The 15,603-nt window shown below is 36.3% G+C and overlaps 1 protein-coding gene across 1 annotated transcript in view; it reads left to right on the top strand.

Annotated features, from left to right (window-relative positions):
• TMPRSS12 (transmembrane serine protease 12) overlaps window positions 1-15,366 on the top strand; it is a 93,262-nt gene extending 77,896 nt beyond the window's left edge. The window contains exons 4-5 of the mRNA XM_037847438.1: window positions 13,155-13,297; window positions 15,115-15,366. Of these exons, the coding sequence (XP_037703366.1) occupies window positions 13,155-13,297; window positions 15,115-15,366 (395 nt within the window). The remainder of the gene's footprint in view (window positions 1-13,154; window positions 13,298-15,114) is intronic.
• Window positions 15,367-15,603: the final 237 nt, after the last annotated feature.

Below are 15,603 nucleotides of genomic sequence, written 5' to 3'. Positions count from 1 at the left end.
AGTTCTCTGTTTTCTTATTGATTCTCTGTCTAGATGTTTTATCTATTGATGTGAGTGGTGTATTGAAGTCTCCATCTACTAATGTAGATAGATCTACTTCTCCCTTCATTTTGCTAGTGTTTGCCTCATGTATTTTGGGGCACACTGGTTAGGTACATATATATTTATGATGGTTATTTCTTCTTGGTGGATTTCCCTTTTATTAATATGTAATGTCCTTCTTTGTCTCTTATAACTGCTTTGCAGTTGAAGTCTATCTTGTCTGATATTGTATAGCTACCTTAGGTTTTGGGGTTTGTTTGCGGGGTTTTTTGTTTTGTTTTGTTTTTGTTTTTGATACTGTTTTCCAGCCTTTCACTTTGAACCTATTTGTATCCTTGGGTCTAAATTTAGTCCCCTTTAGACAGCATAGAGAGGCTCTTTTTTGTTTGTTTGTTTGTTTGTTTGTTTATCTGTTCTGCCAGTCTATGTCTTTTGATTGGGGAGTTGGACCATTCACATTCAATGTTACAACTGTAATGGCAGTACTTACTTCAACCATTTTATCCTTTGGATTTTATATATCATATCTCATTTTTGCCTTTTTACCCTTTTATTTACCTTTACAGATACTCTTCATTTTTACACTCTCCTCCAAGGCTTTCTCTTGTCCTTTCCTTTCAGTCTGCAGGATTCCCTTTAGTATTTCTTGTAGGGTAGGTACATTACCTCTCTGAGCTTCTGCTAATCTGTGACTATCTTAAACTCTCCTTCACTTTTATAAATTCAGTTTTATTGAGATATATTCACATACCATATGTTCTGGTTTGCTAATGCTGCCGGAATGCAAAACACCAGAAATGGATTGGCTTTTATAAAGGGGGGGGGGTTATTTGGTTACAAAGTTACAGTCTTAAGGCCATAAAGTGTCCAAAGTAAGGCATCAACAATAGGATACCTTCGCTGGAGAAAGCCACTGGCATCCAGAAAGCCTCTGTTAGCTGGGAAGGCACATGGCTGGCATCTGCTTGCTCCCAGGTTGTGTTTCAAAATAGCATTCTCCACAGTGTCAGCTTTCAACAGCCATCTTCCAAAATGTCTGCCTTAGCTGTTCTGGGTTCCTTCTGTTTGTCAGCTCTTTTATATGGCTCCAGTGACTTAATTCAGACCCACCCTGAATGGGTAGGGCAACACCTCCATGGAAATTATCCAATCAAATGTCTCACCCACAGCTGATTGAGTCACATCTCCATGGAAACACTCCATCAAAGGACTCCAACCTATTCAATATTAATACATCTGCCCCCACAAGATTGCCTCAGAGAACATGGTATTTTGGGGGCATAATACATCTAAACTGGCACACCATGCAGTCATCCAAAGTGTAGAACCAGTTGTTCACAGTACCATTATATAGTTGTGCATTCATCACCACAATCAATTTTTGAACATTTTCATTATCACAAAAAATAAGAATAAGAATAAAAATTCAAGTAAAAAAGAATACCCCAAACATCCCATTCCCCCATCCCTCCCTGTTATTCATTTACATTTTGTCCCCATTTTTCTACTCATCTGTCCATACACTGGATGAAGGGAGTGGGAGCCACAAGGTTTTCACAATCACATGGACACACCATGTAAGCTATATAGTTAGTTATATGATCATCTTCAAGAATCAAGGCTAGTGGGTTGCAGTTCAACAGTTTCAGGTATTTCCTTCTAGCTGTTCCAATACACTAAAAACTAAAAAGGGGTGTCTGTGTATTGCATAAGAATAACTTCCAGAATGTCCTCTTGAAATCTCTCAGCCACTGAAACTTTATTTTGTTTCATTTCTTTTCCCCCTTTGGGTCCAAAAGTCTTTCTCAGTCCCTTGATGCCAGGTCCAGGTTCATCCCCAGGAGCTATGTCCCATGTTGCCAGGGAAATTTGCATCTCCTCCACTTTTGAGAGACAGTTTTGCTGAATAGACGATTCCTGGCTGGCAGTTTTTCTCTTTCAGTATGTTGAATATATCATATCACTGCCTTCTTACCTTCATGGTTCTGATGAGAAATCAGTGCTTTGTCTTATTGGGCAACCCTTGAATGTAATAAATTGCTTTTCTCTTGCTGCTTTCAGAATTCTCTCTTTAGTATTTGACATTCTGATTAGTACGTGTCCTAGAGTAGGCCTATTTGGATTTATTTGGTTTTGAGTATGTTGTGCTTCTTGGACCTGGATATTAATCCCTTTCATAAGAGTTGGGAAATTCTTGGCCATTATTTCCTCAAATATTCCTTACACCCCTTTCCCCTTCACTTCTCCTTCTGGAACACCCATGACATGAATGTTTGTGTGCTTCATGCTGTCAATTAGTTCCCCGAGACCCTGCTCAATTTCTCCCATTCTTTTCTCTATACTTGTAAGTATCTATCAAAGAAAAATGAAAACATGTCCACACAAAGACTTGTACATTTGAGTTCATAGTAGCCTTATTCATAATACCCCAAACTGCAAGCAATTAAATGCTCACCAAGTAGTAAACAGATACACAAAATAAAATATATCCCTTCAATAAAATACTGTTCAACAATAAAAAAGGGAACAATTATGGATGAGTACCACCTCTAAGACATTATGCTAAGTGAGGAAAGCCAGATACAGAAGACTAAAAACTGTGTGAATCCATTTATGTAAAATTCTAGGAAAGGCAAACCTATAAGGCAGTGAGCAAGAATCATTTCCTGAATCTAGGGCTGGGAGTAGAAACTGAAAATGGGCACAGGAGGACTTTTTAGGATAAAACTGGATTGTGGTGCTGGTTGCACCCTGTGTAAACTTAATAGAAATAACAACTATGCGCTTACAATTTGTGAATTTTTATGTTATGTAAACTAAGCCTCAATAAAGCTGCAAAAAAACAAAAGTCAAAATTTAAAAACCTTGCATTTGGAAAATTCAAAACCCACTACTAAATAACTAATATCAAAGAGTTTGTTGCTCATGCTTTAGGTATAAAATCTGAGTTGCCTAATAATACATGGTGCTAATGATATTTCCATATATTTTTTCTAAGAGTTTCATAAATTTAGAACTTATATTTATGTAACTGATCCAACTTGAGTTAACTTTTGTATAAGGTGTGAGGTAGAGGTCCACTTTCATATTTTGCATGTGAATATTCAGTTTTCCCAGCACAGTTTGTTGAAGAGACTGTTATTTCCCGCTTGAGGGAATTTGACTCCCTTGTCAAAATCAAGTGGCCATAAATTTATAGACCAATATTCCTAATGAATGTCAATGCAAAATTCCTCAACAAAATAACTAGCAAACTGAATCCAACAGCACATTGAAAGAATTATACACCATGATCAAGTGGGATTTACCCCAGGTGTTCAGGGTTGTTCAACTTAAGTAAATCAATTAATTTAATACATCACATTGTTAGAACAAAAAACACCATAATCATTTTAATTGTCACATAAAAGACATTTAACAAAATTCAATACCCTGATAAAGACACTCAGAAAACTAGGAATAGAAGGAAATATCCTTAACATATAAAGGGCATATATGAAAAATCCACAGCTGACACCATACTCAGTGGTGAAATGCTAAACGCTTTTCCTCCAATGGAAATTGACTGCCACTGTTATTCAGCTTCATACTGGAAATTGCACTCAGAGCAATTAGGCAAGTAAAAGAACTAAAATGCATCCAAATAGGAAAAAAAAAAAAAAAAGAAGTAAAACTCTCCCTATTTGCAGATGACATGATCCTATACATGGAAAATCCTGAAATATCCACAACAAAGGTATGGTAATTTGAGGCTGTCATGTGCCCAAGAAAAGGTCATGTTCTTTTAATCCATTCCTGTGGGTGCAGACCTATTGTGGGTCGGACCTTTTGATTAGGTTATTTCAATTGAGATGTGACCTGCCCCATTCAAGGTGGGTCTTAATCTGCTTACTGGAGTACCATATAAGAGGATAAAACACATACAGAAGCTAAGAGATGAAATTAAGAGAAACTCACAGAGAAGAGCACTAGAGAAGCTGAGAGAGGGAGCCACTGAAGCCAGAAGTTAAAAGGAATGAAACCTGGGAGAGAAGAACCAGCAAACGTCACCATGTGCCTTCCCATGTGACAGAGGTGTTCCGGATACTGATAGCCTGACTTTAGAGTCCAGGTATCATCTTGTTGATGCCTTGAGTTGACATTTTCTTGGCCTAAGAACTGTAAATTGTAAGTTAATAAATCCCTATTGTAAAAGCCAATCAATTTCTAGTATATTGCAATCCAGCAGCTTTAGCAAACTAAAACAAAAGCTAATAGAGCTAATAAACAAATTTAACAAATTAGCAAGGTACAAGATCAACATGCACAAATTAGTGTGGTGTTTCTATACACTAGCAATGAACAATCAGAAGAGGAAATGAAGAAAAAAATTACTTTTATAATAGCAGCTAAAAGAGCCAAATATCTTAGGAACAAATTTAACCAAGGATGTAACAGAATTGTACATGGAAAATTACAAACATTTCTGAAAGAACTTAAGTTCATTCTGTTTTGGAAGACTAATATTGTTAACATGTCAATTCTACCCAGAGCAGTATATACATCTAATACAATTCCAATAAATATTCCAACAGACATCTTCACAGAAATGTAAATCCAATTATCAAATTCATGTAGAAGGGTAAGCAGCATGAATTGCCAGAAACACCTTGAAAAAGAACAAAGTTGGAGTTCTTCCACTTTCTGATTTTAAAAATTACACTTCTGTTAAAAAATAGAGAATTACCGAAAAAGTGCTACCATCAATTGTAACAAATTTTCCACACCAATGCAAGTGTTGGTGGTGGAGTGGTGTAGGGGAATCCTGTATTTTATGCATGACTGTTCTGTAAACTCACAATTTCCCTAATAAAAAATTGTTAAAAACTTTTTACAAAACTAGTGATTAAAACAGCATGGTACCGGCACAAGGAGAGACATATAGACCAATGTAATCAAATTGAGAGTTCAACAATAAACCCCCATACTTTTGGCCAACTGATCTTTGCCAGATCCACTCAATGGTGAAAGAAAAGTGTCTTCAACAAATGGTGCTGGGAGAACTGGATAGCCAATTGTGGACCCTTACTGTATACAAAAATTAATTCAAAATGGATCAAAGACATACAGATAATAATTAAAACTATAAAACTCCCATAAGAAACACAGGGAAACATCTTCAGGACCATGTGTTAGGCAATGGTTTCTTAGATTTTACACCAAAAGCATGAGCAACAAAAAGAAAAAAATAGATAAATGGGACTATATCAAAATGAAAAACTTTTATGCAAAGGACTTTATTAAGGAAATAAAAAAAATCTACAGAATAGGAGAAAATATTTGCAAACCATATATCTGATAAGGGTTTAATATGCAAAATTTATAAAGAAATTCTACAACTCAACAACAAATAGACACAACCCAATTTAAAATGGGGAAAAAAAAGAACTTGAATAGATATTTCTCCAGAAAATATATACAAATGGCCAAAAAGCACATAAGATGCTCAACATTATTAGCCATCAGGTAAATTCAATACTATCTCACACCCATGAGAACGGCTGCTATTAAAAAGCAGAAAGTAAGTGCTGGAGGATGTGGAAAAATAGGAATACTCATACATTGTTGGTGGGAATGTAAAATGAGGCAGCCACTGTGGAAAACAGTATGGCCATTCCTCAGAAAGTAGAGAATTATCATATGGCCTGACAATCTCACTTGTTAGGTATACACTGAAAAGAATTGAAAGCAAGGACTCAAACATTTGCACACCATATTCCTCATGGCATTATTCACAATTGCCAAAAGGTGGAAGCAACCCAAATGTCCATCAAGAGAAGAATGAATAAACAAAATGTGGTATATACAAAGGATGGAATACTGTTCAGCTATAAGAAAGAAAATGAAGTTCTGATGCATGTGACAACATGGATGAACCTTGAAGACATCGTGCTGAATTAAATAAGCCACACACAAAGGGACAAATATTGCATGATCTCACTGGTATGAATTAATTAGAATAAGCAAATTTGTAGAGTCAGAAACTAGAGTACAGGTTACCAAGGGCCAAGTGGGGGAGGAGAATGAGGAGTTAATGTTTAATTGTTATGGACTTTCTGTTTGTGGTAATAGAAAAATTTTGGCAATGGATGATGGTGGAGGCACAACTTTGTGTATGTAATTAACACCACTGAATTGTGTATTCAAAAAGGGAAGAAAAGGAAAATTTTAGGTTGTATATAAATTATCACACACACAGAATTGTACAATACAATGCAACCAGTGCACTGAAGTTAGTAGTATAATAATATTCTTTTATGAATTTTAACAAAGATAACACACTAATATCACATGTTAATAGTACGAGGGAGGATCCAAGATGGCGGATTAGGAGAGACAGAGCAAAATACTTCTCCATGAAAAACACTAGATAAAAGACAGAAAGTGCTCCAGAATACCAGTTCCAGGGTTGTACTGGCTAGACAAGGTCTGTTATATCCACAGTGACTGTGCACTTGGTGAAATTGAGAGTCTGTGTTCAGAATCGAGTGAGTGAGTCTGCTATGGAAACAGCAGCCACACCACGGTCGGGAGAAACCTTGGGTCAGCATTTGGAGGCAAGTTAGTTTTAAAACCTTAAAAGTGGCTGCAGGTCCAGCAGAGAGAGCCATGCAGTCAAGCATAGTGGGGAGTGCCTTCCACACTTAGGCATCCGCCTAAGTATCTGGCGTGGATGATAGCCTTTTGCACACCCACAGCTAATTGTCCCAGAACCTGGAATGACCCACTGCAGCAAGCAGAGGATCACAGAAGTGGGCAGTTACCACACCCTGTACAGACACTTTAAGTGGGCTGGAAGATGCCCCTTCGCAGTGTCATGGTCGAGAGCTCCCCTTATGGATCCCGCTCAACTGTGACATTGCGCAGTATTACTCCGCAGAGGCTCGCGCAGTACACAGTTTAGAGGAGTACTTGCACAGAAGTCTTAAGGGCCCTACGCCAATCCCAGGGGTACTTGTGAGCCCAGGGCAGAAAGAGACTGTGGGGAATCTGAGTTGAAGGGTTGGACTTGTGCAACAGCTTTAAGACTCTGGGAATGGCTGGGAGTTCTGGGTCTTAAAGCCATCTTCCCTGCCTAACTGCGAAGGGCACACCCTCCACCATCAGGGCTGGCAGCCCCAACTACACACAGAAATTTGGTGCACTGACTGGACCTCAACAAGTTTGGACCCCCACTCACTGAATAGACGAAGTTGAAGAGGGTAATAGGTGGCTTGAGGGTAATAGGTGGCTCGAGGGTAATAGGTGGCTCGGAGGCACAATCTGCTGTTAAGTCAGGGAAAGTACACTCCACCAAGCTGTAGCTATGACAGATTATAAAAAAATTGTTCAAATAAGCCTGCATATCCTAAAAGAACCCTATCAGGAGAAGCCAAGAGGCCAAAAACAACAGAAAATTTTAAAGCATATTAGGAAACCAGAAGATATGGATAATAATCCAAACACACAAATCAAAAAAACAAAGGCAACACAGTACTTAGAGCAATTAATCAAAGCAAGGAAATTGCTAAATATATAGAGACAAATGAAAACGAGAGTACAACATATCAAAACTTATGGAACACAGCAAAGGCAGTACTGAGGGGGAAATTTATAGCTCTAAATGCATACATTAAAAGGAAGAAAGAGCTAAAATAAAAGAACTCACAGAACAATCGAAGAAGCTAGAAAATGAACAGCAGACTAATCCTAAATTAAGAAGAAAAGAAATAACATGGATTAAAGCAGAAATAAATGACATAGAGAACAAAAAACAATAAATAAAACCAGAAGTTGATTCTTTGAGAAGATCAAGACTGACAAGCCCCTAGCTAGACAGACAAAATCAAAAAGAGAGAAGACCCAAATAAACAAAATAATAAATGAGAAAGGTGACATTAATGTGGAGCCCAAAGAAATTTTAAAAATTATAAGAGGATACTATGAACAACTGTATGCCAACAAACCAGATAATGTAGAGGAAATGGACAATTTCCTGGAAACACATGAACAACCTAGACTGACCAGAGAAGAAACAGAAGACCTCAATAAACCAATCACAAGCAAAGAAATCCAATCAGCCATCAAAAAGTTTCCCACAAAAAAATACCCAGGGCCAGATGGCTTCACAGGGGAAATCTACCAAACTTTCCAAAAAGAACTGACATCAATCTTACTTAAATTTTTTCAAAATGTTGAAGAAAATGGAACACTACCTAACTCATTTTATGAAGCCAACATCACTCTAATATCAAAACCAGATAAAGATGTTAACAGAAAGGAAAACTACAGGCCAATCTCCCTCATGAATGTAGATGCAAAAATTCTCAACAAAATACTTGCAAATTGAATCCAAAGACACATTTAAAAAAATCATACACCATAACCAAGTGGGGTTCATTCCAGGCATGCAAGGATGGTTCAACATAAGAAAATTAATCAGTGTAATATAACACATTATCAAATCAAAAGGGAAAAATCAAATGATCATCTCAATAGATGCTGAAAAAGCATTTGACAAAATCCAGCATCCTTTTTTTGATAAAAATACTTCAAAAGGTGGGAACTGAAGAAAATTTCCTCAATATGATAAAGGGCATATATGCAAAACCCACAACCAGCATAGTACTCAATGACTAGAGACTAAAAGCCTTCCCTCTAAGATCAGGAATGAGACAAGGATGCCCACTGTCACCACTGTTATTCAACATTATGCTAGAAGTGCTAGCCAGAGCAGTCTGGCAAGAAGACAAAGAAATAAAAGGCATCTGCGCTGGTTTGGATGTATTATGTCCCCCCAAATGCCATTATCTTTGATGCAGTCTTGTGTGGGCAAATGTATTAGTGTTGATTAGATTGATTCTTTGAGTGTTTCCATGGAGTTGCAACCCACCCAACTGTAGGTGATAACTCCGATTAGATAATTTCCATGGAGGTGTGGCCCCGCCCACTTAGCATGCCCCTTGATTAGTTTACTAGAGCACTACATAAGCTCAGACAGGAGTGACCTTGCTACAGCCAAGAGGGACACTTTGAAGAATGCACGGAAGTTGAGTGGCTGCTGATGAGAGATAGTTTGAAGATGGCCATGGAAAGCAGACTCTTGCTCTGGAGAAGCTAAGAGAAGACAAATGCCCCAAGAGTAACTGAGAGTGACATTTTGAAGAAGAGCTGCAGCCTAGAGAGGAATGTCCTGGGAGAAAGCCATTTTGAAACCAGAACTTGGAGCAGACACAAACCACATGCCTTCCCAGCTAACAAAGGTTTCCAGATGCCATTGGCCACCTCCAGTGAAGATACCCGATTGTTGATGCCTTACCTTGGACACTTTATGGCCTTCAGACTGTAACTGTGTAACCAAATAAACCCCCTTTATAAAAGCCAATCCATTTCTGTTTTTTTGAGAAAAGGCAGCATTAGCAAACTGGAACAGCATCCAAATTGGGAATATAGAGGTAAAACTGTCATTATTTGCAGATGATATGATCTTATATTGGAAAACCCTGAGAAATCAATGATACAGCTACTGGAGCTAATAAATTTAGCAAAGTAGTGGGATACAAGATTAAGGCACATAAGTCAGTAATGTTTTATATGCTAGAAATGAACAAAGTGAAGAGACATGCAAGAAGATACCATTTTCAATAGCAACTAAAAAAAATCAAGTACCTAGGAATAAACTTAACCAAAAATGTAAAAGTCCTATAAAAAGAAAACTACACAACTCTACTAAAAGAAACAGAAAGGGACCTTAAAAGATGGAAAAATATTCCATGTTCGTGGATAGAAGGCTAAATGTCATTAAGATGTCAATTTCACCCAAACTCATCTACAGATTCAATGCAATTCCTATCAAAATTCTAACAACCTACTTTGCAAACTTGGAAAAGCTAGTTATCAAATTTATTTGGAAGGGAAAGATGCTTCAATATGCTAAAAACATCCTAAAAAAGAAAAACGAAGTAGGAGGATTTACACTTCCTGACTTTGAAGCTTATTATAAAGCCACAGTAGTCAAAACAGCATGGTACCACCACAAAGATAGACATATTGATCAATGGAATCAAATTGAGAATTCAGAGATAGACTCCCAGATCTATGGTTGAGTGATCATTGATAAGGCTCCCAAAACCACTGAAATGGGACATACTCTATTCAACAAATGGGGCTGGGAGAATTGGATATCCACATCCAGAAGAATGTTAGAGGACCCCTATCTCACACCCTACACAAAAATTAACTCAAAATGGATTAAAGACCTCAATATAAAGGACAGTACCATAAAACTCCTAGAATATAATGTAGGGAAACATCTTTGAGACCTTGTATTAGGAGGTCACTTCTTAGACCTTACACCCAAAGCACAAGCAACAAAAGAAGAAGTAGATAAATGGGAATGCCTCAAACTTAAAATGTAGGGGACCTAGCGATTGACAGCAAATAGTGAAAGGGGAACGATAATCTAGTAAGAACATATAAGTAATGGAGGGTAAACTTACTGTTATGGGAATGCTCAGGAATGACTATGGTTTGTTAATTTCTGGGGCGTATGGTAGGAACAAGTTCACAGAAATGTAGTTATTCTAGGTTATCTGTTTTTTTTATTCCTTTGTTCGATTATGGCTTGTTAATTTTCTTGGGGTAGGGTAGGAACATGTTGGAAGCAATGTAGTATTTTAGATTATTTATTTTTTCTTTTTCCTTTGTTTCTGGTTTTGTTTGAAATGTTTTTTTTTTTAGAACTTTTTATTGGAAAACAAAATAAATACAGAAAAGCACATGCATCAGAGTGTACAGTTCAATGAATTTGAGCAAATGGAACCCACCCGTATAACCAGCACCCAGATCAAGAAACAAAACATCACTGTCCCCCTCGAAGGCCTTCTTGGGCTCCCTGCCATTACTACACACCAGCCTGACTTCTTTTTTTTTTTTTACTTTTTTTATCTTCATTTTATTGAGATATATTCACATACCACACAGCCATACAAAACAAATCGTACATTCGATTGTTCACAGTACCATTACATAGTTGTACATTCATCACCCAAATCAATCCCTGACACCTTCATTAGCACACACACAAAAATAACAAGAATAATAATTAAAGTGAAAAAGAGCAATTGAAGTAAAAAAGAACACTGGGTACCTTTGTCTGTTTGTTTGTTTGTTTCCTTCCCCTATTTTTCTACTCATCCATCCATAAACTAGACAAAGTGGAGTGTGGTCCTTATGGTTTTCCCAATCCCATTGTCACTCCTCATAAGCTACATTTTTATACAATTGTCTTCGAGATTCATGGGTTCTGGGTTGTAGTTTGATAGTTTCAGGTATCCACCACCAGGTACCCCAATTCTTTAGAACCTAAAAAGGGTTGTCTAAAGTGTGCGTAAGAGTGTCCACCAGAGTGACCTCTCGGCTCCTTTTGGAATCTCTCTGCTACTGAAGCTTATTTCATTTACTTTCACATCCCCATTTTGGTCAGGAAGATGTTCTCCGTCCCACGATGCCAGGTCTACATTCCTCCCCGGGAGTCATATTCCACGTTGCCAGGGAGATTCACTCCCCTGGGTGTCTGATCCCACGTAGGGGGGAGGGCAGTGATTTCACCTTTCAAGTTGGCTTAGCTAGAGAGAGAGGGCCACATCTGAGCAACAAAGAGGCATTCGGGAGGAGGCTCTTAGGCACAATTATAGGGAGGCCTAGCCTCTCCTTTACAACAACAGTCTTCCCAAGGGTAAACCTATGGTAGAGGGCTCAACCCATCAAACCACCAGTTCCCTATGTCTGTGGTCATGTTAGCAACCATTGAGGTGGGGTAGGCCAATACCCCTGCATTCTCCACAGGCTCCTCAAGGGGGCACTACATATTTTTTTTCCTGTTTTTTTTTTTTGTTTGTTTTTTTTGTTTAACCTGTTCTTCCTTTTTAAATCAACTGTATGGAAAAAAAAATTAAAAACAAAAAAAAAAAAAACAAAGAAAAACAAAAAAGAAAAACATACAACAAAAGAACATGAAATGTTTTTTAATTGTTTCTTAATTTTTTGATAAAGTTAAAAAAACAATGAATGAGTGTTAAAAGTAAATGAACAATGGGTGAGGAGAGGAATGGATTGTTTCGGATGTTCTTTTTTATTTTAATTTTTATTTTATTTTTTGGAGTAATGAAAACATTCAAAGATTGATTGTGGTGATGAATACACAACTATGATGATACTATGAACAACTGACTGTAAACTTTGAAGGACTGTATGTTATATATCTCAATAAAATTGCATTTAAAAATGTTAATAGTACAGAAATTGTGTATGAGAGAGAAGGGTAAATGGGAACTCTGTACTCCCTTCTTGATGTTTCTGTAAGCCTACAACTGTTGTAGTTATAAAAAAAAAAAAAACTCCATAGATATGTGAGTTTATTTCTGTGCTCTGAATTCAATTCCATTGGTCTATATGCCTGTCCTTGTGCTAGTACCATGCTGTTTTGATTACTACAGCTTTTTAATAAGGTTTGAAATTAGAAAGTATGAGTCCTTCAACTTTGTTCTTTTTCATCATGATTTTAGCTATTTGGTGTCCCTTGCCCTTTCATAAGAATTTCATGATTAACTTTTCTATTTCTGTGATGAAGGCTGTTGGAATTTTGATTGGAATTATGTTGAATCTGTAGATAACTCTGGGTAGTACCGATATTTTAAAGATATTCAGTCTTCCAATTCATAAGCACAGAATATCTTTCAATTTATATAGGTTTTCTTCAGTTTTTTTCAATAATGATTTGTGGTTTTCTGCATACGAGCCTTTTAATCCTTGGTTAAACTTATTCCTCGATACTTCATTCTCTTAGTAGCTTTTATAAATAGAATTGTTTTATTTCCTTTTCATATTTTTCATTGCTGGTATCATTACCGTTTGATGATCATTTTTCTAGAGTCATCCTAGGCATGCATGCATACATACATATATACATAGATACAATTCTGCATAATGCTGAATCAGTCACTTTGAAAGATAAATCTATTAAGTACCAATATTTTAAATCACTGTCAAAATAACTGCTCACTGAAATAATTTTTCGGTCCTTTTTTTAATAGGTAATGTTACAGAGATCTTACACCAAGCAGAAGTGCATTATATTTCTAGAAACATTTGTAATGCTGAGAAGAGTTATGCGGGAGCAGTTACTAACACCTCATTTTGTGCAGGTGATGAAGATGGAGTTTTTGATTCATGCAGGGTAAGACCAAATAATTTTACTTAAATATTTTCTAAGGCAAGAAGGGAACTTGAGCAAGGCTTTTGATCACTTTCCTGATGAAATATTAATTATGAGGGCTAAATATGCTAAATTATGTCTCTTCCTTTCAAACCATTCTAACAATCCAAATCCTCTTGCTTTCCTGATTCCAAGATTTCTACAATCAGGGTTAACCTTAGGCAAAATTTGCCATGAATGTTTATTTTTTAACAGCTTTACTGCAATATAATTCACATATCACAAAATTCATCCACTAAAAGTGTATTTATTGATGTTTAGTATATGCAAAGATTTGTGCAACCATCACTACTTCTAATTTGACAACATTTTTGTCACCTCAAAAAAGAAATCCTGTACCCATTAACAGTCGCTCCCCATACTCTCCTTACCCACCCTCAGCCCTAGGCAGCCACTAATCTCTATAGATTTGCTGATTCTGGACATTTCATAGAAATGAATTAATTCAATATTTCTTCTCTTATGACTGGCTTTGTTTCACTTCACATAATGTTTTCAAGGTTCATCCATGTTATAGCATGAATCAGCACTTCATTTATTTTTTGCCAAGTAATATATCATTATATGGATTAAGCATCTCTTTGTGTACTTATTGGCTATTTGTATATCTTTGGAAAAATATTTATTTGGATCCTTTACCCATTTTAAAAATTAGGTTATATTTTTTATTATTGAGTCATAAGTGTTCTTCATATATTCAGGATACAAGTCCCCTATCGGATATATTATTTGCAAATATTTTCTCCCATTCTATTCATTGTCCAGTCACTTTCTTGATGGTTATGTTTGCAGCACAAAAGTTTTTAATTTTTATGAACTCCAATTTATATGTTTTTGTCTTATTGCTTGTGCATTTTGAATCTTTCTCCTTCTTTTCTTCACTCCTTCGAAATCCACCAGTCCTTCGCTCCCAAACAGTATGCCATGCTCTGATCTTTTCCTACCTACATTTCTGCAATTCAGAATTTATCTTTCTTATGTCCTTTTCCTTAAAATCTTGCTGGGTAAATAGTAAAGAAAACAATCTAATTGAATTGCATTTCTAGGTAGAATATTCTCATCATCAAAAAATAATTATTCAATGCTTGCTTTGAAACATAGTCTATAACTTTTAGGCACTGAAACAGTTATCTCAGAGTCATTGTTTTGAGTGTATTAACTATCCTTAGTAATGGTGTTTAGGTATATTAACAGTCTTGCATAAGCTATGATACAAACTTATAATGTATAATGCTATTGAGGGGCTTAGCTTATTTATTCCTGTTATCCTACAGCTAGCCAATATTAACATTTAGAAAGATGCCATCTCTTGAAACATGCCAGTTTACGCCTTGATTCTAGTTAGCAAAACACACACACAGATACACCTAAAAGAATCCTTCATACATCTTAAAGTTATGCCTTTCACATGCAATATTAAGCAACAGAAGTATTATAGTAACCAGTATTTCATAATATTTTACATACTTCCTAAAATAAATTTCTCCTGAGTAATTGTGTTTAAAAATCCAAACAATTTGATTATGGTATTCCATTTCCACCATTTCAAACACAAATGGGAAGTTTGTCCACCATGTATATGATTCCTCCAAGTACCAGGCCAACTCCTGTTTGAGTTGGAAAATTAAACTCAAAATCCATGGATCTTTATAACCTGGAGGTATACTGAAAATGTATATTTATACAAATGTCTATTAATGTAATTAATTTATTCCAGCTTTACTGTTGCTTAAAGAATACTATAAGTAACTAACACTGTTTGGGGGCTTTTCTGATAGGGTGATAGTGGTGGACCATTAATGTGCTACTTACCAGAAGATAGACGATATTTTTTAATGGGAATTACAAGTTATGGACATGGCTGTGGCCGAAAAGATTTTCCTGGTGTCTATTGTGGGCCAGCCTTCTACAAAAAATGGTTGACAGATCACTTCAATGAAGCAAGTGGTAAAAGCATATTCAATATAAATATTCTATTTGGGCAGGTCCTTATAGGCTTAATTTCTGTTGTCTTCCTAACAACTACATAAAGAAATTCTAAAGAATTTAGTTACTTTATTTTGCATCGTGTCCTTTTCCATGTTCTACATAATGAAAATAATTTATTCTTTTAGCAATTGATTGCCCATTTTACAGTTCTCATATTAGCAGTTTTGGGGAATAATAGGATTGTGACATCTTAGATATGTGATTGTAAATTTGACACTGAATCACATGCTTTGTTGATGTATCTGTAGTGAACTGTTTTACTTTATAATCACAATTTT

Source organism: Choloepus didactylus, chromosome 8, assembly GCF_015220235.1.
Source record: "Choloepus didactylus isolate mChoDid1 chromosome 8, mChoDid1.pri, whole genome shotgun sequence".
NCBI lineage: Eukaryota > Metazoa > Chordata > Mammalia > Pilosa > Megalonychidae > Choloepus > Choloepus didactylus.
Note: the sequence above shows the minus strand (reverse complement) of the source record. Positions and strands in the feature narration are given on the sequence as shown.